At 40.2% G+C, this 22,065-nt stretch overlaps 1 protein-coding gene and 2 long non-coding RNA genes across 3 annotated transcripts; all 3 read left to right on the top strand.

The window, feature by feature from the left end:
* The first annotated feature begins 10,698 nt into the window (after positions 1-10,698).
* LOC120440076 lies at positions 10,699-11,025 on the top strand. Its single transcript, XR_005612952.1, has 2 exons — positions 10,699-10,853; positions 10,946-11,025. It is a non-coding gene; the product is annotated as an uncharacterized LOC120440076 (long non-coding RNA).
* Positions 11,026-16,069: 5,044 nt separating this feature from the next.
* Positions 16,070-18,032, top strand: LOC116332134 (nuclear GTPase SLIP-GC-like). Its single transcript, XM_039611116.1, has 9 exons — positions 16,070-16,195; positions 16,269-16,356; positions 16,470-16,591; positions 16,809-16,985; positions 17,077-17,225; positions 17,316-17,433; positions 17,543-17,651; positions 17,737-17,906; positions 17,994-18,032. Exons 1-9 carry the CDS (start codon positions 16,070-16,072, stop codon positions 18,030-18,032), a joined length of 1,098 nt encoding a protein of 365 aa, XP_039467050.1.
* Positions 18,033-18,171: 139 nt separating this feature from the next.
* On the top strand, positions 18,172-19,306 carry LOC116332135. Its single transcript, XR_004200363.2, has 3 exons — positions 18,172-18,257; positions 18,330-18,374; positions 19,134-19,306. It is a non-coding gene; the product is annotated as an uncharacterized LOC116332135 (long non-coding RNA).
* The last annotated feature ends 2,759 nt before the right edge of the window (positions 19,307-22,065 follow it).

Consider the following 22,065-nt stretch of genomic DNA (forward strand, 5'->3'; position numbering starts at 1 on the left):
AGCAATAATATAGATGTGTAAGTATATTACAGAAATGGGTCTATTATGGTATGTTATAATGTACACGGTGTGAAGTATGTTATGAATATTCTATAACTATAAGTATGTACAGGCTGTAGTGAGTACAAGCTATGTACAGGCTATGAACAGGATATAAATATGAAATAAAAACTATACAGAAATCTGAGATATACAGTTATATAGAAATGTGAACTATGCAAGTTATAAACAGTTGTAGGATTAAAAATTATCATATGTACAGAATGATATTTACACAGAACTATACAGTAGTGCAATTAGGATAATTGTGATAGTGATAAAGTGCTAGTGGTTGTGGGTGTGTGTATGTTCAGTCCATGAGTTTAACGTGGGTCAGATGTCAGGAGGCAGAGTTCAGGAGTCTGACAGCTGTGGGAAGAAGCTGTCCGGTACCTGGTGGTCTTAGTCCGGAGGCTCCTGTAGCGCCTCCCAGAGGGCAGGAGGGTGAAGAGTCCATGTGATGGGTGACTGGGGTCTCTGATGATTTTCCCAGCCCTTTTCAGACACCGCTTCCTGTAGATGTCCTTTATGGCAGGAAGTGGTGCTCCGGCGATGCGCTGGGCAGTTTTCACGACCCTCTGCAACGCCTTCCGGTCCGAGGCAGAGCAGTTCCCGCACCAGACTGTTATACAGTTGGTCAGGATGCTCTCGATGGTGCAGCGGTAGAAGTTCACCAGGATGTCTGAGGACAGGTGGTTCTTCCTCAGAGTCCTCAAGAAGAAGAGGCGCTGGTGAGCCTTCTTGACCAGCTTGGAGCAGTTGGTTGTCCAGGTGAGATCCTCGGAGATGTGGACTCCCAGGAACTTGAAGCTGCTCACACGCTCCACAGCCATCCCCTTAATGTGGATGGGTGGATGTGGGTCAGCATTCCTCCTGTAGTCCACGATGAGCTCCTTAGTCTTCTCGGTGTTAAGCAGCAGGTTGTTTGTGTCGCACCACTCAGCCAGACGATCCACCTCCTCCCTGTAGGCGGTCTCATCGTTGTCACTGATGAGGCCAATCACCGTGGTGTCATCTGCAAACTTAATGATGGTGTTGGAACCATCAGCAGGTCTGCAGTCGTGGGTGAAGAGGGAGTAGAGGAAAGGGCTCATCACACAGCCTTGTGGTACACCGGTGTTCATTGTGATTGTTGATGAGCAGCGGTTATCCAGCCGGACATGTTGAGGGCGGTTGGTCAGGAAGTCCAGTAACCATTTGCAGATGAGGGAACTGATGCCCAGGTCTGTCAGTTTCCTGATGAGTTGTGATGGGTGGATTGTATTGAATGCTGAACTGAAGTCTATAAACAGCATTCTGGCGTAGGTGTTGTTGTTGTCCAGGTGTGAGAGGACAGAGTGCAGTGCGATGGAGACTGCATCCTCTGTGCTCCTGTTCTGGCGGTATGCAAATTGGTGGGGGTCCAGGGTGGGGGGGAGACAGGATTTGAAGTGTGCTAAGACCAGCTGCTCTAAGCACTTAGCGATGATGGGGGTGAGTGCTACTGGGCGGTAGTCATTGAGGCTAGATGGGTTGGAGTTTTTGGGTATCGGGACGATGGAGGTGGATTTGAAGCAGACCGGTACCACAGCGTGGGCCAAGGACAGATTGAATATGTCTGTGAGCACTCCTGCAAGCTCCCAGAACACGCTCTGAGAACACGCCTGGGATGCCATCAGGACCTGCAGCCTTGTGGACATTGATCCTACTCAGCACCGCTCCTACATCGGTGGGGGAGAGAGTCAGAGGTTGGTGGTCTGGCGTCATGTCTGTTTTGGTTGTGGGGTTCCCTCGCTCAAAACGAGCATAAAAGTTGTTGAGCTCGTTGAGGAAGGAGATATCAGAGGATGCGGGGGAGGGTTTGGTGGTCCTGTAGTCTGTAATGGTCTGGAGTCCTTGCCACATGCGTCGGGGGTTGGAGTTGGAGAAGTGTTCTTCTACCTTCTTTTTGTAATCGTGTTTGGCTTTTTTGATGCCCTTCTTTAGATTAGCCCTGGCTGTACTGTAGGCGTGTGCATCTCCTGACCTAAAAGCAGTGTTGCGGGCCTTCAGGAGGAGACGAACATCCCGGTTCATCCAAGGTTTCTGGTTGGGGTACATGGTGATCCGTTTCTGGGTGGTGACACTGTCTGTGGTTTCGGAGATGTAATCCAGTACAGATGAGGCGTACTGGTCCAGGTCTGTGTGGGTGAACATATTCCAGTCTGTGTTTTAAATCTGTCCTGGAGCACTGCGTCTGTCCCCTCTGGCCACACTTTAATTGTCCTCACAGCAGGTTTCACACGTTGGATGAGTGGTGAATACCTAGGTGTGAGGAACAGGAGAGATGGTCCGATTGTCCAATGTGGGGGAGGGGTGTTGCTTTGTAGGCTCCAGCCAAGTTGGAATAAACATGGTCTAAAGTCTTGTCTCCTCTGGTGTGGCAGGAGACATGTTGGTGGAATCTGGGGAGGACTGTCTTTAAGTTGGTGTGGTTGAAGTCGCCAGCAACAATAAAAGCAGCCTCGGGGTGTTTATTCTGGTGTTTGTTAATGGCTGCAGAAAGTTCTTTCATGGCCAACCTAGCATTAGCGTCGGGGGGGATATACACTGCAGTGAGTATGATCGAAGTGAGTTCTCTGGGGAGATAATAAGGTCTGCATTTGACCATTAAAAACTCCGCATTAGGTGAGCAGTGACTCTCAGTAGTAGTGGAGTTCATGCACCAAGCATTGTTAATATGCTTGGTGCATGAACCATTTGACTGTCTCCATAATTGAGAGCATTTTCTCTCCTCATGTCAACATGGTTTTTGCTCGATTTCTTTTTTCCCACCTGTTTCCTGTTTGTGTCTCACTGCTTACTTCACATCTCCCTCAGCAGCCTTTTCCTGCATTACTTTCTACAAAAGGTGAGCAGTTTGAACTTTTAATCTGAATTTAATATCAGTGTCTCTGATTATATATGCATTAAAGGAGAAGTTTGTCACAATGTCTAATCTTTAAAGCAGTACTGTCTGGTTAAATGTTACATTTTGAGTTTGAGTTAAATATTACGATGAGGATATAGAATCGCCAATTAACCTAAACACACTAACTGCACGTCTTTGGACTGTGGGAGAAAGCCAGAGTACCTGCAGAGAACCGAGGCAAACATGGAGATAACACGTAAACTCAAAACAAAAAGTCCCCCAGCCAGATGGTGGTGTGAGACAACAGTGCCAAACATGAAACATCGTGCTACCTGTACATGGACCCTTTTGGTTCAATATTCACCAATTTGTTTCTTGTGTCAGATTGTATGATGTGTTGGTTCTTTGTTTAGTTATTATTAAGTTATACTGCTGACATACAGCAGTACAATTATAGATGCTGAAATAATTCAGTAGTAACATTTTTAGGAAGTTTTGGGGAATTTGCTATCTTTTTTTCCTGTTCCTGGTATCTACAAATTCTTGGGGGAAACATTTTCACTTTAGCTGACACAAAAATGAAGGTGTGGATCAAAACAACATACAGTAAACAATTAGTGGAACCAGTGTATAAAACTGAAATATGTAGTAATAATTCATTGAACAATCACTACCATGATTATAACTCTTTTTTAAACTCTCTTATTTAAAGCATGCCTAAAAAATGTTTTCATGACTGAATCAGTTAACCTATATTTAAAATCTTGTTCAACAGGAAATTGTACTGCCTGTTCATGAACCCTTTTGGTTCAATATTCACTAATTTGTTTCTTGTGTCAGTCTGTTTGGTGTGTTGGTTCATTGTCTAGTTATTTTTAAGGTATATCTATCTTCCCTGATTAGCTTCTATGTCCATGTCTAATGTTGTCTGACTCTAACCCTGAGAGAGCTTCTCATTCTTGTTCTTGTTCTCTAAAACTTCAAGAAGAACTATGGATGTGATCAACTGGTCCCTAAATGCAATTGACACTATATTCTCGATGAGAGGCCAGGGTTCAGGAGAGTCCAAGTGTCCTGTAGGGACGTTCCCTGCTGGATACACCATGGACGGGAGGCAGAAATGGCGCATTGTGTGCCTAACGGGACTGTCTATTGAGGACATTGAAGACGCCAACCTATTTGGAACCATGATAACGGGGTTCTTGCTGATCGGAGCTGGCTTGGCCCTGGCTTATCGGAAATTGAAGAAAGCGGTGACAGCTGTTCAAAACCCCCAAGGCTAGCCGCTATGATCGAAGGTCTGGGAAGTGCTGTGAGTACTCAGACTCTTCTTATTGAACGTGATATGGAAAAGATCTTGGAGAAGCTCCCGGCTCTTGAATAAGATAAGATAAGATAAGATAAGATAACCTTTATTAGTCCCACACGTGGGAAATTTGTTTTGTCACAGCAGGAAGTGGACAGTGCAAAAGTTATATAGCAAAATTAGAATACAATAAGAATAAAATACTGTACACAACTGTACAGAATAGAATAAAATAAAATGCTATATACAGTAGAATAAATACAATAAAATATACAATAGGATAAAAATAGAATGCAAATGCTCTATAGAACTGAGTAAAAATACAACTATGTCAGAAAAAGAATATTGCACTTAGTATTATTACACATGTGTGGATGTGTGTGTTTGATCAGTTGAAGTCTTTGTTGTGGAGTCTGACAGCAGTGGGGAGGAAAGACCTGCGAAATCTCTCCGTCCCACACCGTGGGTGCCGCAGCCTGCCACTGAAGGAGCTGCTCAGTGCTGTCAGAGTCTCCTGCATGGGGTGGGAGATGTTGTCCAGCAGTGATGACAGCTTAGCCACCATTCTCCTGTCACTCACCACCTCCACTGGGTCCAGAGGGCATCCTAGAACAGAGCTGGCCCTTCTAATCAGCCTGTTCAGTCTCTTCCTGTCCCCGGCAGAAATGTTGCCACCCCAGCAGACCACACTGTAAAAGATGGCTGAGGCCACCACAGAGTCATAGAAGGTATTCAGGAGTGGGCCCTCCACTCCAAACGACCTGAGTCTCCGCAGCAGGTGATTGATACACCTGGTGACCAGTGATGGACATTAAGAACAGCTGTAAAAGTCAAATGCAGTCTGTTTGTCCTAAAACAATACAACCAACATCTTTCATGCCGCAATGCCACCTGCGCAGGCTGCGGACTGTTGATTTTCGCCTAATCGGGCGACACTTTCTCAGGCTGAACACAGGACAGACATTCTCACACGCACGCACACACGTACACTGCCACTGATACGCGAACTCACCCCCCACCCTTCCCCGAATCCAACACCTCCCATCTGATGTAGACTGCGGCTCAGCTTCGGATGCACGATCGCGGTGTCCCAGATGCAGCTATGCGCATTGGCCTATTCCCCCCCGTTGCTTGTCTTGTGTTTCATGGTGTTAAGGTGGGAAGATATCTGTGATTCTTTTGTGCTCTGGAGTTTTTGTTTTCTTCTCATACTGATTCCCTCTTGGGAACCAATATGAGCTGAGTTTCTGTTTTTTCTCCTCGACTGCCCTTTGTGTTATACATTTCACTGTGTTTCCTTTATGCCACCTAGTCTGACCTGTCTGCCCAATGTGATGTTTGTGTATTGTATGTACGGTCAGCAAGGTCCAATTTTCAATACAGGCAACTGCAAGCGACAAATAAAGACATTCATTCATTCATGATTCGGTAGTAAACTAAAACTATCCAAGTTGAGACCAACAAAGACTGATATTTTTAGAAAGTTTTGGTGACTTAGCTACGTTTTTTTTCCCTGTTCCTGGTATTTACCCATTCTTGGGGGAAACTTTCACTTTAACTGACACAAAAAGGAAGGTGTGGATCAAAACAACATACAGTAAACAATTAGGGGAACAAGTGTATAAAACTGAAATATATAGTGATAATTGATTGGATAATCACTACCATGATCATAACTTGTTACTTTTTGTGGGCTGCTCCACCGGGACCACTGTCCAGGGTGCCGGAAACTGCCTTCCTGTCAGCAGCTCGTAGGGCGTGAAACCTGTGGATTTATGGACCTCTTTGAAACTCTTTTTTAAAGCATGCCTAAAAAATTTTTCATGACTGAAACAATTAACCCATATTTAAAATCCGGTTCAACAGGAAAAAGATCAGTGATTTGGAGACAGACAAGAGGGAGCTGGTTGGCTGGAAAGAGCTCTTTGATAAATGCCATCATCAAAAAGAAGAATCTTTTACCCTCAGGAAGTGTCAATGCCTGCACCTCAGTCATGGTCAAAGTGGAAGCTAACACACGTAGCACAAAGTATGAGGCAGAAAATGAGTTCATCACAAAGGATGAGTTCTCAAAGTTTGATTTGTTCTTGAAGCTAAATCATGTGTTACACTGCAGTTCTTGGGGCTTAAGGTTGGGTACATACTAGAGATGGCACGATACCACTTTTTTTTATGTCCGATACCGATATCATAAATTTGAATATCTGCCGATACCGATATGAATCCGATATAGTGTGTTTTTTAATCAATAAAACTGTTTTTTTAATATCTTGCTGCATTTTGTATAAGTTCATACTCAAGTTTAAATAAACAACAACACTAAAGCTATTCTGTTATACCTGTATGTAAAAAATACACTGCGCCCAAAATATTTCATAGTTCAGCAACACTGATCAATCTAATAAATTTAAACCTATTCCATCCTCCCTATTCTGGTATTTTAAAGAGTACTTAGCAGAAATATTAAGCAACCTAACTAATAGGGTTGCAAATTCCCAACAAAAAAAGAAATAGGGAACCACCCCCCACCCTCTACCTCAAGATGCGTAATCGACGTAATCAACTTTAATTTGATGCAGTGTGAAAAAAAATGCACAGAAATAAATTATTTTTCAAGAATAATTAAATAGATTCAACATCTTTCTTCTACAGAATTGCAGAATTCACAGATGGTACTTTCCCAAAGGAAAAAGTACTATAGCTTACTAGGGTATACAGTTACTATATACAGTAATGGACTTCTGTACATTTTACATCAGATTAAAACTTTGGGTGTAAGATTCAGATAATTATTTATTAAAAGCTCGACATTTTAAATGAGAATAAGAAAGAAAAGTATGTCTCTGTGCCCCCTTTTCCCCGTTCATGCACTATCGGCCCCCCTGGCTAAACTTTGCTAGATCCGCCCCTGCACAGTTACCAGCCGTCAGCTACGTAGAAAACGATCCTGGTGTAGAAAGTAATATTAAATAAATTCTAACAACAGCTTATCAAGGTTAAACGTGCTGCTGTTGTTCAGCCGCTGGTTTCCTCTTTCTGGTGCAAAGTGGGCCAAAAACAAAGAAGAGAGACGGACTCGCGACAGAAAAGCCGATCAGCTGATCATTAAGCAGTTTCATGAAGTAGCGGCAGGAGAGGGAGGGAGAGAGAGGCAGTCGCTCCATATATCGGTTGTTAAGCTTAACATGGGGATGCTTTACAAACATTCAGAGATGAACTTACACACTTGCTTTACTTCTCTCTGCGATAACTTCCTCGGAGATGAAATGCTGGTTTGGTAGTGAGGCTCCAAATACACACAGCCGCTCTATCACGTGAGCACACTGCTCCAACGTGCTACGGTTATGAGCCGAGTTACACCGTGTGGCAAGTTTTGTGAGGTGCTTTTTTGATATTTAATGGATCGGATTACATTTTTTATTTCTGGCCGATATCCGATCCAGTAATTTACGTCAGTATCGGACCGATACCGATACGTAATATAGGATCGGTCCATCTCTAGTACATACTAGAGATGGCACGATACCACTTTTTTATGTCCGATACCGATACCGATATCATAAATTTGGATATCTGCCGATACCGATATGAATCCGATATAGTGTGTTTTTAATCAATAAAACTGTTTTTTAATATCTTGCTGCATTTTGTATAAGTTCATACTCAAGTTTAAATAAACAACAACACTAAAGCTATTCTGTTATACCTGTATGTAAAAAAATACACTGCACCCAAAATATTTCATAGTTCAGGAACACTGATCAATCTAATAAACTTAATCCTCCCTATTCTGGTATTTTAAAGAGTACTTAGCAGAAATATTAAGCAACCTAACTAATAGGGTTGCAAACTCCCAGCAAAAAAAATAGGGAACCACCCCCCACCCTCCACCTCATGATGCTTAATCGATGTAATCAACTTTAATTTGATGCAGGGTGAAAAAAAAATGCACAGAAATAAATTATTTTTCAAGAATAATTAAATAGATTCAACATCTTTCTTCAACAGAATTGCAGACTGCACAGACGGTACCTTCCCAAAGGAAAAAGTACTATAGCTTACTAGGGTATATTAGACTTAACAGTTACTATATACAGTAATGGACTTCTATACATTTTACATCAGATTAAAACTTTGGGTGTAAGATTCAGATAATTATTTATTAAAAGCTAGGCATTTTAAATGAGAATAAGAAAGAAAAGTATGTCTTTGTGCCCCTTTTCCCTGTTCATGCCCTATCGGCCCCCTGGCTACACTTTGCTAGATCCGCCCCTGCACAGTTACCAGCCGTCAGCTACGAGAAAAGGATCCTGGTGTAGAAAGTAATATTAAATAAATTCTAACAACAGCTTATCAAGCTTAAACGTGCTGCTGTTGTTCAGCCGCTGGTTTCCTCTTTCTGGTGCAAAGTGGACCAAAACAAAGAAGAAGAGATGGACTCCCGACAGAAAAGCCGATCAGCTGATCGTTAAGCAGTTTCACGATTGAAGTAGCCGCAGGAAGGTGAGGGAGAGAGAGAGTCAGTCGCTCCATATATCGGTTGTTAAGCTTAACATGGGAACGCTTTACAAACATTCAGAGATAAACTTACACACTTGCTTTACTTCTCTCTGGGATAACTTCCTCGGAGATGAAATGCTGGTTTGGTAGCAGGCTACAAATACACACAGCCGCTCTATCACGTGAGCACACTGCTCCTATGTGCTACGGTTATGAGCCGAGTTACGCCGTGTCGCAAGTTTTGTGAGATTTTTTTTTGATATTTAATGGATCGGATTACATTTTTTATTTCTCGCCGATATCCGATCCAGTAATTTAGGTCAGTATCGGACCGATACCGATACGTAATATCGGATCGGTCCATCTCTAGTACATACCTCAATAAATGGCATGTCATCTATTTTTGTAGGAGTGGAAAGATGAGTTGTGGTCATTTCGTCACTTTCTTGACAATAATGAAAATCAGGAAAAGGAAGATGAGGATTATCATGATGCTGCTGAAAAGCTGTCAGCACTGTACGGATCAGAATGGAGAAAGTCCTTTGAAAACCTCATGGACCGCAAATATTTCAAAGAAATTCCAGAATTTCTCCAATCCAGGCGGAAGATTTTGACATGTGAATCAGTAAGACAACAACTCTCGTATTACTACTATAACAGACAGCCATTATAGACTACACACTGGGGATGCTGGGCAATGCACACAGGTGAAACTAGGACAACCTGGACACAAAAGGGAACTGACCAAATTAACACAAGACTAAGAATTGGAAACATAACTCACTTCTGAAAACAGAATGCAGCACAGATTCAAAAGTCTAAAAAACACAAAACACTGAAAACAGATCCAGTGATTGCAACGAAACAGATCTTACCGAGATCCCATAATCACATTTAGATAATCACATATCCAGAAAAAAAAGATCTGTTCTTGTAATAACTGTGGTTAACAGGACCCAAGACTGGTCCAGGTCCATTATGTAGAGCAGTGTTTCCCATCCACTGTGAGAAATGTTCAGGTGTGCTCTAATTACCAACTGCTAGTAAATCAGAAGAAGAAGAAATTACACAACAGTCATGCTGTGAGTGAGACGACGCAGCGCATAATAACAATAGATAAATATTTGAAAAGAAAAAGTAGTCAATCTGACCCTGGTCCTGGAGAAAATTCCAACCCAGATGAAGGCCCTAGCAAGAGTAAGGCCTTCAGAAGTAAGCTAAAAAGGTATATTGGAGACAAACCGAACCAATTCCGCTATACCAGGTGCGCGGAAAAATTATCAATATGGTTTTTTGTCTTTTTTCCTTTGGTGGTGTGCTGTGTGATTTTTCTGATGTGAAATATGTGCCGTGACTCCAAAAGGTTGGGAAACACTGATGTAGAGCATGATTTATTAATTTTTTTACATCGCAGTAAGAACGCTTACCTCTTCACACAACAGTGATCAGTTCCTTGTTCTAACCTACTCTTACCCTTTTTAAATCGCTCTGTAGAAATTCACTGCTGAGCAAAGTCAGCAAAGATTGAATCAAAGTGGCCACAAACTTTAGTAAATCAGTGTCTGACAGTCAGTTGTGTCAGCAATGGCATAAAGTGGTGTAAAACCCTGACATTCAAAACATGCCAAGTTATCTGCTTTAGTGATCCCTTGTAAGTAAGGGAGCAGCCTAAAGTAACTTATTAATGTCTCAAAGTGGTGGACAACTTTGCAAAATACACAGATCAAGTAGTTTCTGCTAATAGTAATACTAACTGTTTGAGACCAAGAGTGTACTTTTAAATAGAGAATAAAAACTTGAAACTATCAAATGGTTGATTGTTCTAAAAAGGATTTCACATCTGATTTTTTATGTCACTGACTTTTAATGGTTTTTGTAAAGCACTTTGCAAGGACTGAAATTAGACTGCACTGCTTGTATTATTTATTGCAGGCTAATGAACTTTCTGCAAAATTTGTCAACTACACAAGAAGTGATTCAAAACAAGGAGAAGGTAATGAAGGAAAAACATGGTTTTGGCCACTAGTGAAGTGTGTGACTGTCAGGGTGCCAAACAATCCTCTTCTCCAGCATGTCACACTTGTGGACCTTCCTGGAAATGGTGACTGTAACAAGAGCAGAGATCAGATGTGGAAAGGGGTAATTCGCATTTACTGTTCTTTGTTTATGCTGTGTTGTCTGTAAACAGTCATCTTTCTATTAAGCACTGAGACATGTTATTCTCCTTTCAGATAGTTGGAGATTGTTCTACTGTATGGATTGTGACTGAAATTAATCGAGCAGCATCAGAGAAAGAGGCCTGGGAGATCCTGGAAAGTGTCAGTAGTCTGATTGGAAATGGTGGCGAATGCCAGCAAATTCATTTTATCTGCACCAAGTCTGATCTATTCCTGAAACTGCTGGATAAACAGACCCTCACTCAAGAACGAGCTCGCACAGCGCTATTTGTTGCACTTGCCGCAAGGGAAGTAGCTGCCTCCGAACTACTTCAACTAGCTTCCCTCTGCAGGCTGCTTTTATTGGTTACACTCATGAATATGCATTTACAAATACATGTGACATACCTAAGCAGGCATATCTAAACAACATCTGTGTCTGTATTATGTGTGTGTGTGTGTGTGTGTGTGTGTGTGTGCGCGTGTGTGTGACTTCCTGCTCACAAAAGGGTCAACTCCACTAACCCAGTTTATAGAATATTCTTTATTGTCATTGTCATACGTACAATGAAATTGAGAGATGTCTCTGATCAATGCAACATTCACGAAATAAATACTTAAAAACTATGTTGTAAATACTAAAAACTATATTGTAAATACTGTAGAAAAATAAAATAAAATACAATCTTCTCATACAGTAAATGCACCCAAGCAATCCAGGCCTAATGCCACATACAATCATTCGACATAAGTTGATATATCACTCAACAATCAAACACTCAGTCAATTATGTTAGCGTATCCAACAAAACATGTTTAAGACATTCCAACAGCGGGGCATAAATAACAGCAGGGGCAGTGAACGTCATCTACTTTTAGTAGCATTGAGACAGGATATTGCAATTGGGTAGAAACTGTGTTTGAGTCTGTTAGTCCTTGTGTATATTGTTCTATACCGTTTACCTGAAGGTAACAGTTCGAACATGGAGTGTCCAGGGCTTAATTCCTGTAACGGTCTGCTATACACAAGCACAGTTGAGATCATAAAGGGCAGGAAGTTAAACATCCTCACTATACCATCTGACACGCTGGGGAGGGGAACAGAAACAAAGGAATGTCTTTGATCCTGCTGTTTAGGACAAGGCTTACAACTTGAAGCACAACAATGACAACATTTAATGAAATCACTCTAACAAACACAGAGTTGAGCCTTTGTTGTAATGAATTCAGAACATTTGGGTCAAAAGGAGTCTCAGAAGCAGATACAATTTGATAAAGTTTACTGAAGATTGTGGGCTGAGTAACAAAGAGAGAGGGAGGGGAATAGTGGAGAGTGGGACAGGCAGGGGAATTTACACTGTCCTTCATGTGACAGGTGAGACCTGGGTCTGGGAACTGCCCCTGGTACGCATAAGCTCAGGTGTGGGCAATTAGGTATTCTCTAGCAAACCTGAAGCTGCGAGTGCTTGGTCCAAGCCGGGCAAGTTGGCACTTTTAACTTCTTTTTATGAAAGCTTGATGCGGGCCCCCTAGCCTTCTGTTAGAACGGTAGGTCAGGAAATGTACCATTTGAGTTCTGGCTGTTTGGCAGAGATTTACAGTTATTTGCACCCTTGTAGGTGGAAAACATTGCGTTCCTGTGAGAAACGTGTAGTGGACTTCACCGCCACTGACCAACATTTATTAGGGTGTGACCCGAACTTGTGGACAGGTGACGAAAGCAATACAGTTGGAGGGATACTCCCGGTGCATTTTACTGTCCAGTGCGAGTCATCTCCTGCTTTTATTTACAGAGTACCGAGCTGCTGCTTTGCCGAGTGGATTTCTAGCTGCGGGCAAAAGACCCGACACATCAGTGTATTTCAATTTGTTTTAACCTGGTGTAATTCGACAGACTGTGACTTCTGCGGCTTCTGTTGTCGATTTTGTTTGCTTGTTTTATTTTGCTGTATCAGTAGGCACCTCAGATATTGATGGTCTTTTAGTGTTTTACCCTTTTTTTTATATATATATATATATATAAAAAACACCCAGCACGCCCCTGTGGGCGGTTTATCCTTCAAGCTCGGGTCCTCTACCAGAGGCCTGGGAGCTAGAGGGTCCTGCGCAGTATCTTAGCTGTTCCCAGGACTGCGCTCTTCTGGACAGAGATGTCCGATGTTGTTCCCAGGATCTGCTGGAGCCTCTCGCCTAGCTTGGGAGTCACCGCACCTAGTGCTCCGATTACCACGGGGACCACCGTTACCTTCACCCTCCACATCCTCTCGAGCTCTTCTCTGAGCCCTTGGTATTTCTCCAGCTTCTCGTGTTCCTTCTTTCTGATGTTGCTGTCATTCGGAACCGCTACATCGATCACTACGGCCGTCTTCTTCTGTTTGTCTACCACCACTATGTCCGGTTGGTTAGCCACCACCATTTTGTCCGTCTGTATCTTGAAGTCCCACAGGATCTTAGCTCAGTCATTCTCCACCACCCTTGGGGGCATCTCCCATTTTGACCTTGGGACTTCCAGGTTATACTCGGCACAGATGTTCCTGTACACTATGCCGGCCACTTGGTTATGGCGTTCCATGTATGCCTTACCTGCTAGCATCTTGCACCCTGCTGTTATGTGCTGGATTGTCTCTGGGGCATCTTTACACAGCCTGCACCTGGGGTCTTGCCTGGTGTGATAGACCCCAGCCTCTATGGATCTTGTACTCAGAGCTTGTTCTTGTGCTGCCATGATTAGTGCCTCTGTGCTGTCTTTCAGTCCAGCTTTGTCCAGCCACTGGTAGGATTTCTGTATATCAGCCACCTCCTCTATCTGCCGGTGGTACATACCGTGCAGGTATATATATATATATTGTTGCAGACGGTGAAGGCAATGCGTGGAAAACAAATCCTTTTTTTTGTCTTGCCGCGTTTTGCATGTACCGCGGTGGGCCTGAGTGAAGACGGCAGTGAAGATTTGCCTTTTTATAGTGTTTTGCCCAGTTGAGGCTCAGTGTGAGTTGCCATCCCTTTTAACGTGTGTGATATGTTGATTTGTTTTTAACAGGCACACAGTCAGTTAAAATGGGTTTAATTTTAATACAAAATAGAAGTAAACGTGTAACAGCGGCGTGCCTACGGCTCTGTCCTATGTTAAATTGGTACCTATCACAGGTCACAAACTGGCGTTGTCGGACAGGACGAGCCTCTAGGTGTACACAGCGATTAGTCAGTTGGTTTGTATAAAATCCTTCTTTTTTATTTTTATGTGTGTGTGTTTTTAAACTGTTTTACATTTGTATTTATTATTTTTTTTTAGGCAAAGCAGCAGCTGGTAATTCCTGGTGGTAACAAAGTGTAATCTGCATTTAAACACAGTAGGCACACTTACTGGCGAGGGTTTTTTTTTCTTTTACAGTTTTATTATGGAGTCGCAATCAGTCATTTCTAGCCCCCGTAGACCTCATGACTCTACCCCTATGAAGGGCTCTCCTTGGGAGAGGTTGGTTTATATCCCTAGAGAGAGGTCTTGCCCAATGTTTAGTGGAACTGGGGAAATTAGTGTCCAGAGTTGGGTGGAGGAAATCAAATCTGTGATGCGCACTCGTAGACCTGCCCGTATTGATAGAGTCCATTATATCGATGATCATTTGACTGGTGATGCTCGTGAAGAAATAAAATATAGGTCCCGGCAAGTAATAGAAGATCCCTGACCGTATTCTTGATATTCTCCTTAGCCAGTATGGTTGCCCCTGTCTTTTATTGCTGTTAAGGAAGAAACATTAACCAGATTCAGGAATATTATGTGTTGGAAGTCCATGAATTGTTTTGGCCTCGCAATATTTTTTTAAATGGTTTCTAGTTATGCATTAAGCTTGTGCATGTGTGTAAGCAGTCCTGTGTTTCTTCTTGGTAGTCAATGTCTCTTTCAGTATCTGGAGTCCTGAGCTTTAGTGTGCTGTTCTTTCTAACCTTGCGAGTGCAGTTTGTGGATGTAAGTGGAATCAGCTGGCTGGTAACAGGTTGGTAGCTGGATCTCTGATGAAATGGTGTCAGATTCTCTGCAGGGATGGCAGGTCTCTTGCAGTCAGAGTTTTCACTGTAGCTGCCCACTTGGAATTACCACTCATAACGCAGAGAGCTTCGACTGATGCAACTTTATTCTCTCGTCTTTAAACCACTGACAATATGGCACCGTGAAAACTATAAAGATGCACAAACAAATACCATTAAACATTTAAGTAGAAAGTGCAGAAATGTTCACATTTTACTATAGAAACTTATTTTGATTAACTCAAATAGTCACATTGACATAAATCAATAGTTTTTAAACTATTTATGTTATAGCATTTAATAAAATGAATTAACGACAACCTTTCTGCCTCTTAAATACATAAACAATCATTCGCAATCATTAAACCAACCTCTTTCTGCTTCCAAGGGTGCTAATCATGCTGAACCAACTAGCCAACCTCCTCCATGCGCATCTCTTAGCCAGTCTTTCCACACCACAAACAAATGACATGCATATACACAAAAAACGAATTCAACCACATTGTTTAAACTTTCAAAGCTATAGCATGTGACAGGTAAATAAAATACATAGTTTTGCAGTATTTTCAAAAAATAAAGGTTTTTACCCACTCTGAAGCAACGTTTCACTGAGAACAGAACAGGAAGTCTGACGCAATAAAAAAGGAAGTGCTAAGGTACTCTTCAAAATAAAAGCGCAAAGTAAAGTGGCTTTGCCGGCATTTACACATTGTACTTTAGGGTTTACAGTGTAAGGTGGTGGTCTGGGGGAGAGTACTCAATGACTGGCAGGCAGGACACAAAATCAAATATTTAGAGAGAAATTGGGAGTTGTTCTCGGTTTACAAACACGGCTGAGAGGGAGTCTGTAGTGAACAGATAAGTATTTTGGTGAGAGGCTCTGACAACCCAGGTTAGCAAGTAGGAGTATGAGAGGATATTACCCAGACCAGACATTTAAAACTAGAATGCAACAAACTGGAGGACCACCACCATCAGGAAGAGAAACATTGCCACAGCCAGTCTTTAAATACAATTTACATGTTAACAATGAGTTACAGGTGTGCAACAGTGAGGGAAAGCTCAGCTTGGTCAGAAGGGAGATTCCCACATTTTCACCTAAAGGCCAAGAATAAATCAAAATCACCCAGCCTGCCCCAGATTATTGATGGTGATGGTGATGATAATAGTGATGATGGTAACAGTACATATGCACATTTCTTGTAGTTCATCAGCTGATATCCATGATCAGATAATTAAAAGAAACATTCAAGCCAAGGATGGAGTAAGGAAAGAATTCAACAAGAGAAGCAAGATTAAGGTGAGTTTTATAGGCTGACAGAAAATAATACAGACTCTCCACAGTTGTAAGGAATAAAATATTTTTTCTTCAGAAACACTTCAGTGATGACAGTTTCAAAGTGTTCACAGTGAGCTCCAAAGAGTTCCTAAAAGGGAAGCATCTAAGTCCAGAAGAAACTGGTAGGTGAAGTCTTGATGCACATGTTGTTTTAGTTTGCAGTGACTGAAAGAGAATTATGTAATTTGAATCAAAGTATGTAATGTCAAACTGTGGCACTCAAACTTCTCAACAGAAATACCCAAACTTAAAGGATTTTTGCAAGAGCTCAATGACTGTCACTCAGAGACAGTAAACTATGTGAGTGGAGCTTATGGGATTCTGTCTTTGATTGAAGGTGCCAGGCGCAGAAAAGAGGTGAGGTCAAGTTATCTATGTGGAACAATATTTTACTGACAAATTTAAAACTTCAAATGTTTCCATAACTCTGACACCTAACAAAATTTTAGTTTTCAATATTTTGTTTTTTACAGGAACTGAGTGAAAAAAATATCAAAATGATGAATGAAAATAAAAAGTTGTATTTATGTTATTACTGCTTTAATAGAAAATAAATATACTGTTTTCATTTCAGGGTGCTGGAAAAGCAGATGATGTATGTAAAGTTCTCGAGAAAAACATGACAGAACAACTTGATCAAGTGAAAAAAGCAGTTGAAAAAGCGATCAAGGATTTTGAACAGTGTCTTACAGAAGGGGTTAAAAATTCCAAAACCTCTGATGAAAAACTGAAATCCTTTTTGGACCATGATGTATGTATCTGAATTATAATTAACATCATAGCAACAGATTTTGCACTTTATACGAGCATGTGTTTAGAAATGTTTTCCTGATTTGTTTCAGAAACAGCCTAGTTTTTTCAAGACAGTGGAGGCTGTGGTTAGGAAAGACGGCATGCACAAAACAAAAAAAGGGGAACACATAAATCTCAACACAGTATTAGCTTCATGCTTGACTGACAGCATTGATGAAAAATTCAGAAAGACCTTCCCGTAAGAATAAACAAATTTTAAACTGTACACTATACTTAAAATGATTAAAACAAACTTGTCAATACTGCCATCATGAAACATTTTTTTCAGAAATGATGTTAAAGGCGGATCTTTCAATGGAGTCATCAGTAGATTTTCACTTGACACAAAGTCACTGATTCAAAAATACCAAGATGTCAAACTGCAGCTGATATTTCTCCAGACAGAGGTACGACATGAAACAATCCAGTTTATCAGTCCATTATAGCAGAATTGACCTATTCACTCTTCAAATACTAATTTTGTTTATTAACTGATCCATGTTTCATGTTTTTAAGGAGGATAAAATTAAGGCAAAACTCAACAAAATAATCCTAAAGGGGAAGAAAGTAATCTACAACAGTCTAACAGAGACATCTGAGAAAAACATGAAAAAGTGCTATGAAGGTAAGAAGATGGTCAACTTGTCACTATAATAAATCACAATTGTACATAAAAAAATGTTTTGACAAACTTTTTTCTTTTCTTGTAGATGCACGAAAAATTTCAGGGAATGATGCACTGAAAAAAATGAGGAAGACTATTGAGACACATGTATCCTCAAATAGGAACATTTATGAGGACACAAAAGAGACCATGATGAAGAAGATGAATATATTGATGATTTATCAAATTATAACATATAATGAGACCAAGTTGTGGGTTTTCTTTCTATATTTGAGTGTTTTTGCTCAGTCTGAACTTTCTCTAAACATTAGTGAGGTGGCTGTTAACATTTGTATTTTTCAGCATTACAAAGATTTAGTCTGCAATGATGAGCTGAACTGAAGAACTTAAAGCATAAACTGGCCACAAGAACTCTAAACAAGAACAAGAACTCTTCTCATTAATTCAGATTTTTCAGTTGTTTTAAACCTCAATATGTGACTCTGTGAAAAGTAATAAAAGCTCTGATGTTTATTTAGATGATCATCTGCAAGGAACTGAAGGAAACCATGGACCACTCCATTAAACTCTCACTCAAGGCATCAGCTTTGAGTGAGAATCTCCCAGGTAAAGAGAATATAGACTATGAAAGTAAATATTAAACATATGTTTTTATTTATATATTTGTTTGTTTTTCAGATGTTTCAAAGCATCTTGAAACTGTGCAGCAACATTACAATGAAGGTAAGTGTAGTCAAGAGGAAGAAATAACATCATAGTAACCAGGTAAATATATAAATGTTATTTCATGTTACTTTAACAGTTCCTGTGAATTCTCAAAGAAAAAGGGTGAAGTGTTTAGTGTCAATAATAAGTTTTTCATAATTTAAAGATCAGAAATAGCCATTTTAAATTACATATGGCCATTTAAGCTGTCCATTTGTATTTTCATCAGCTAGAAAGAACCCAGCTGGTTCTTATCTAATATCGTACCAGGTAATGTTATGCAGTGTTAAAGTATGACACCACAATGTTAGATCTACTTTAAAAGAAGTTTACAAGAAGCTGCTAAACAACTGCTAACAGTGGTGACACCAGAAGCACTATGAACATAAAAGTTCAGGATATGCTTCCCTGAATATTGTCTACAGTCTTTGGACAGAAGTGATTTATCGACTCCTATTGGACTGACAGCTGAGGTAAACATGCTGAATTTGTTATTGCTGAGCACAGATGAAGTATTTGAATAATTTCACCACTTATATTTTGTATTATTTTACCCTTTTTACATCCGAGTCACCTCAAAAATGTTAAAATAAAATGTTTCCAAGAATGATTTTCTATACAAACAGTAACAGAAACAACAGATATTAAGATTTTCTATTCTAGGGTGAGGAGCTTTCAAGACATTTTAAAGCACATTTTAAGTACTGACACTTGTACTGTTTGCCTGAGTAGCTGAGTGTTAAAAATCTTTGTGCTTATTATTACTGGATGTTTCAGATTTGCTCCACACAGTAACAGCAGAAACCTGATGACCCACTCAACATCTCTGAGGGAACACTGACCAAAAGCACGAGGTCTCTGGATATCACCACAGACATTTTTGTCAAGTTGTGTTGCCTGCTGTCTTTGAATGTTGTGTTTGACTTTTAATGAATTTGATGAAATTAGATTTTTTAGTGCAGGTTAAGTGGTGATTTTGAATATAGATGTGCATCTGAGCAAATATATTATTATTATTATTATCATTATTATTATTATTATTAATTATTAGAATTGTGTTTCTCTGTTAGCCGTGCAACAAAGTTATTATAGTTTTGTATTTTGTCATTCATTTTTATTTTATTTATTTTTGACTTTTTGTTTTTATTCCTGTTTAGTTTCAGTAAGTTTCAAGACTGTTTTTGTTTTAATGTATTTTTTGTTGTTTGAAAATGTTTAGTTTTAGTTCAGTTTTATTACTTTTATAATTTTTTTTAAATTTTTGTTGTATTTAGTGCAAATGTCAGAGGCAAAACTGAGGAAAACCAGTGCAGGTATTACCATAGAAACATTTCACTTTTTGAAAACAGTTGACCCATTTGTCTTGTACATGTCCAGTGTCTTAAACACGTCCATCAATGCAATGTCAGGCACATTGTAATAACATTTTTACCAAACTAACAAATACTAAAACTAAAACTATTTCCTCTATAAACTAATCTGTATTTCAAATTACTTCAGTAATTAATTTCTGTTTGTTGTTTTTATTTTATTTAACTAAAATATTCATATCTAGTTTTAGTTTTAGTTGAGTGGAATAACCTTAGCAACCTGTTCAGGGTGTACTCTGCCTCTCGCCTGACAACTGGGAAAGACTCCAGCAACTCCGAATTGGATAAGCAGAAGAAAATGGATGGATGGAGATTTTTAAGTATTAATTCCTCGCAGGGTTTTTAAGGTTTTAATTATGAGAGTCTAAATCAAATGGCCAGCACTCTGTCCAAAAATGTTTTGGTCTCTTTTTTCCCCCCTTTTGTTGTATTTGTTCATTATTTGTAGACCCTAGTTATACAGAAAATTATACAGCGGTAGAACTACAATATTACAGATTTTAATTTTAGTGCTTTAAACCACAGGAATACTGTGATATTCAGACTCTTTTCAGTTTTAAGGATTCAATTTATGTTTTTCTTTCTATAGCACATTTTATTTCCCTTGTAGTAAATTTGAATATTATAATTTAATGTCTTTAGTCATGATTCATTCATTTTCATGATGTATTTCTCAGTTTTATTGAGATTTCCATAGCACATGACTTATGTATACCATAGTGCAAATGGTATTAATTAATTACATTTCTAACATAAATATTATTTACTGTAATACAATGGTTTAATTTGGTTGTCATTTGAGTAATAAAGCAGCAGCAAAAAATAAGTCTCTGCTTCTGCTTTAGCTATTATATCATATTGTTTTCTGTTGTTTCTATTCTGTATTGATTCTATAGCTGTAAGATGTAAACATGATTTTTCAAACCCTGATCTTATTTTTTCTGAGCCTAAAAATAAGCTGCCTGCCAAAAAGTATTTTGCAGCACCACAGTAGTTTGTAACATACAACAAAATTATCTATGAATTGTAAAGACTGAACCATAAACCAAGTCAAATGATTGTGGATCCTGCTTCCTCTGAAGGTGTTCTTGTCTGGGTGGCCTTACAGGTCATCTACAATCCTCCAGTCACATCTGTTATCAGCAGCTCTCTTCTATAATCTGTGTACCTGGTAACTAACTGGGTTAAAGTTTAGTGGCCTGGAAAATAGGGCCCAAGGATCTGTTAACTTTTATAGCCAAAGTAACCTTTTATAACCTTTTGTGTGATATTAATATAATATAATAGAGGTGTCAGGGACCTGGGTCTGAGCGACCCAGGGTCCATGCGATCCAGGGTCCATGAGCAGTTGGGGTCCATTTATTTTTCTGCACTGTGCTGCCTTTCCCGTGTTCATGCTTGTGTGTATATGGAGGTATGTCTGTGCGCGCGTGTGTTGGTGCAGTTGTGATAGGCACCTTCAGGCTTGGTGGGTGTGGCCCTGCCAGGTGGCTGGCCACACCTGACACTCATCACACACACCTGGAGCTGATCAAGCCTCGTTGGGCAGCTACTTAACAGTGTGGCTGAGTGCTCCTTGACGCGGGATTGTTGTGTGAGACTCCATGTCAGTTTTGTAGAATTACAAGTTCAGTGTGTATATGCCCGCCATTACAAAGTGTCCTGACGGCTGCCTCTATTATTTTCCCCCCAGGAGGAGCGTGGAACGGTAGAGAGCAGCAAGCACGGAGAGTGCAGAGACACGGGAGCGGAGAGCACTAAAACTGACTTTTTGGGAGAAGACACTGCACGGGAGTCGAGGGAACGCACTGGAATTTATTGTTATGTAACATTCTCTTCACTGTAAATAAACGCACTGCTTTCATCGCACCAAGTCCTGCATTTCGGTCCAATTTCCCCACACCTCCACAGTCTGCCACAAAGACCGTGACAACAGGTTTTTACTTTTACTGTTTCAAAAAGGGTTAAAAAGGGAATTTCTGTGGAGGTATGTAAAGACGACAGGAGAGGTCTGAATATGTCTCACTCCAACTTTATTAACAGCACTCCACATACAGAACTCCACATACAAAAAGCGCCAAACCTCCACCCCAGCACTTCCCTTAACCCTGGGTGTGAGTGGAGCCACCTGGTGGTCCGCCACACTTCCACAATTTAGACTTTTTGAATGCAGAATATTAAATTAAAGGCATTTAGTAGGAGTAAAGGAAAAGATCAATCAAGTAATAATAATAATCACTTAATAAAATCACTTGATTTTGTATGCATCTAATTAATGTACTCTACTGTAGATTCCTAATACTGATCTTGGGAGGAATGAGAGAAAGGAGGATGGGCTC

The sequence above is a fragment of the Oreochromis aureus genome, linkage group 4 (genome assembly GCF_013358895.1).
Source record: "Oreochromis aureus strain Israel breed Guangdong linkage group 4, ZZ_aureus, whole genome shotgun sequence".
In the NCBI taxonomy this organism is placed as follows: Eukaryota; Metazoa; Chordata; class Actinopteri; order Cichliformes; family Cichlidae; genus Oreochromis; species Oreochromis aureus.

Bases quoted from the DNA above. Each gene is read 5' to 3' on its own strand.
- LOC116332134 (XM_039611116.1), top strand. From the start codon at position 16,070: ATGGTAACAGTACATATGCACATTTCTTGTAGTTCATCAGCTGATATC. The intron at 16,986-17,076 runs GTATGTATCTGA...GATTTGTTTCAG, and splicing joins AATCCTTTTTGGACCATGAT to AAACAGCCTAGTTTTTTCAA. The intron at 17,226-17,315 runs GTAAGAATAAAC...CATTTTTTTCAG, and splicing joins AAATTCAGAAAGACCTTCCC to AAATGATGTTAAAGGCGGAT.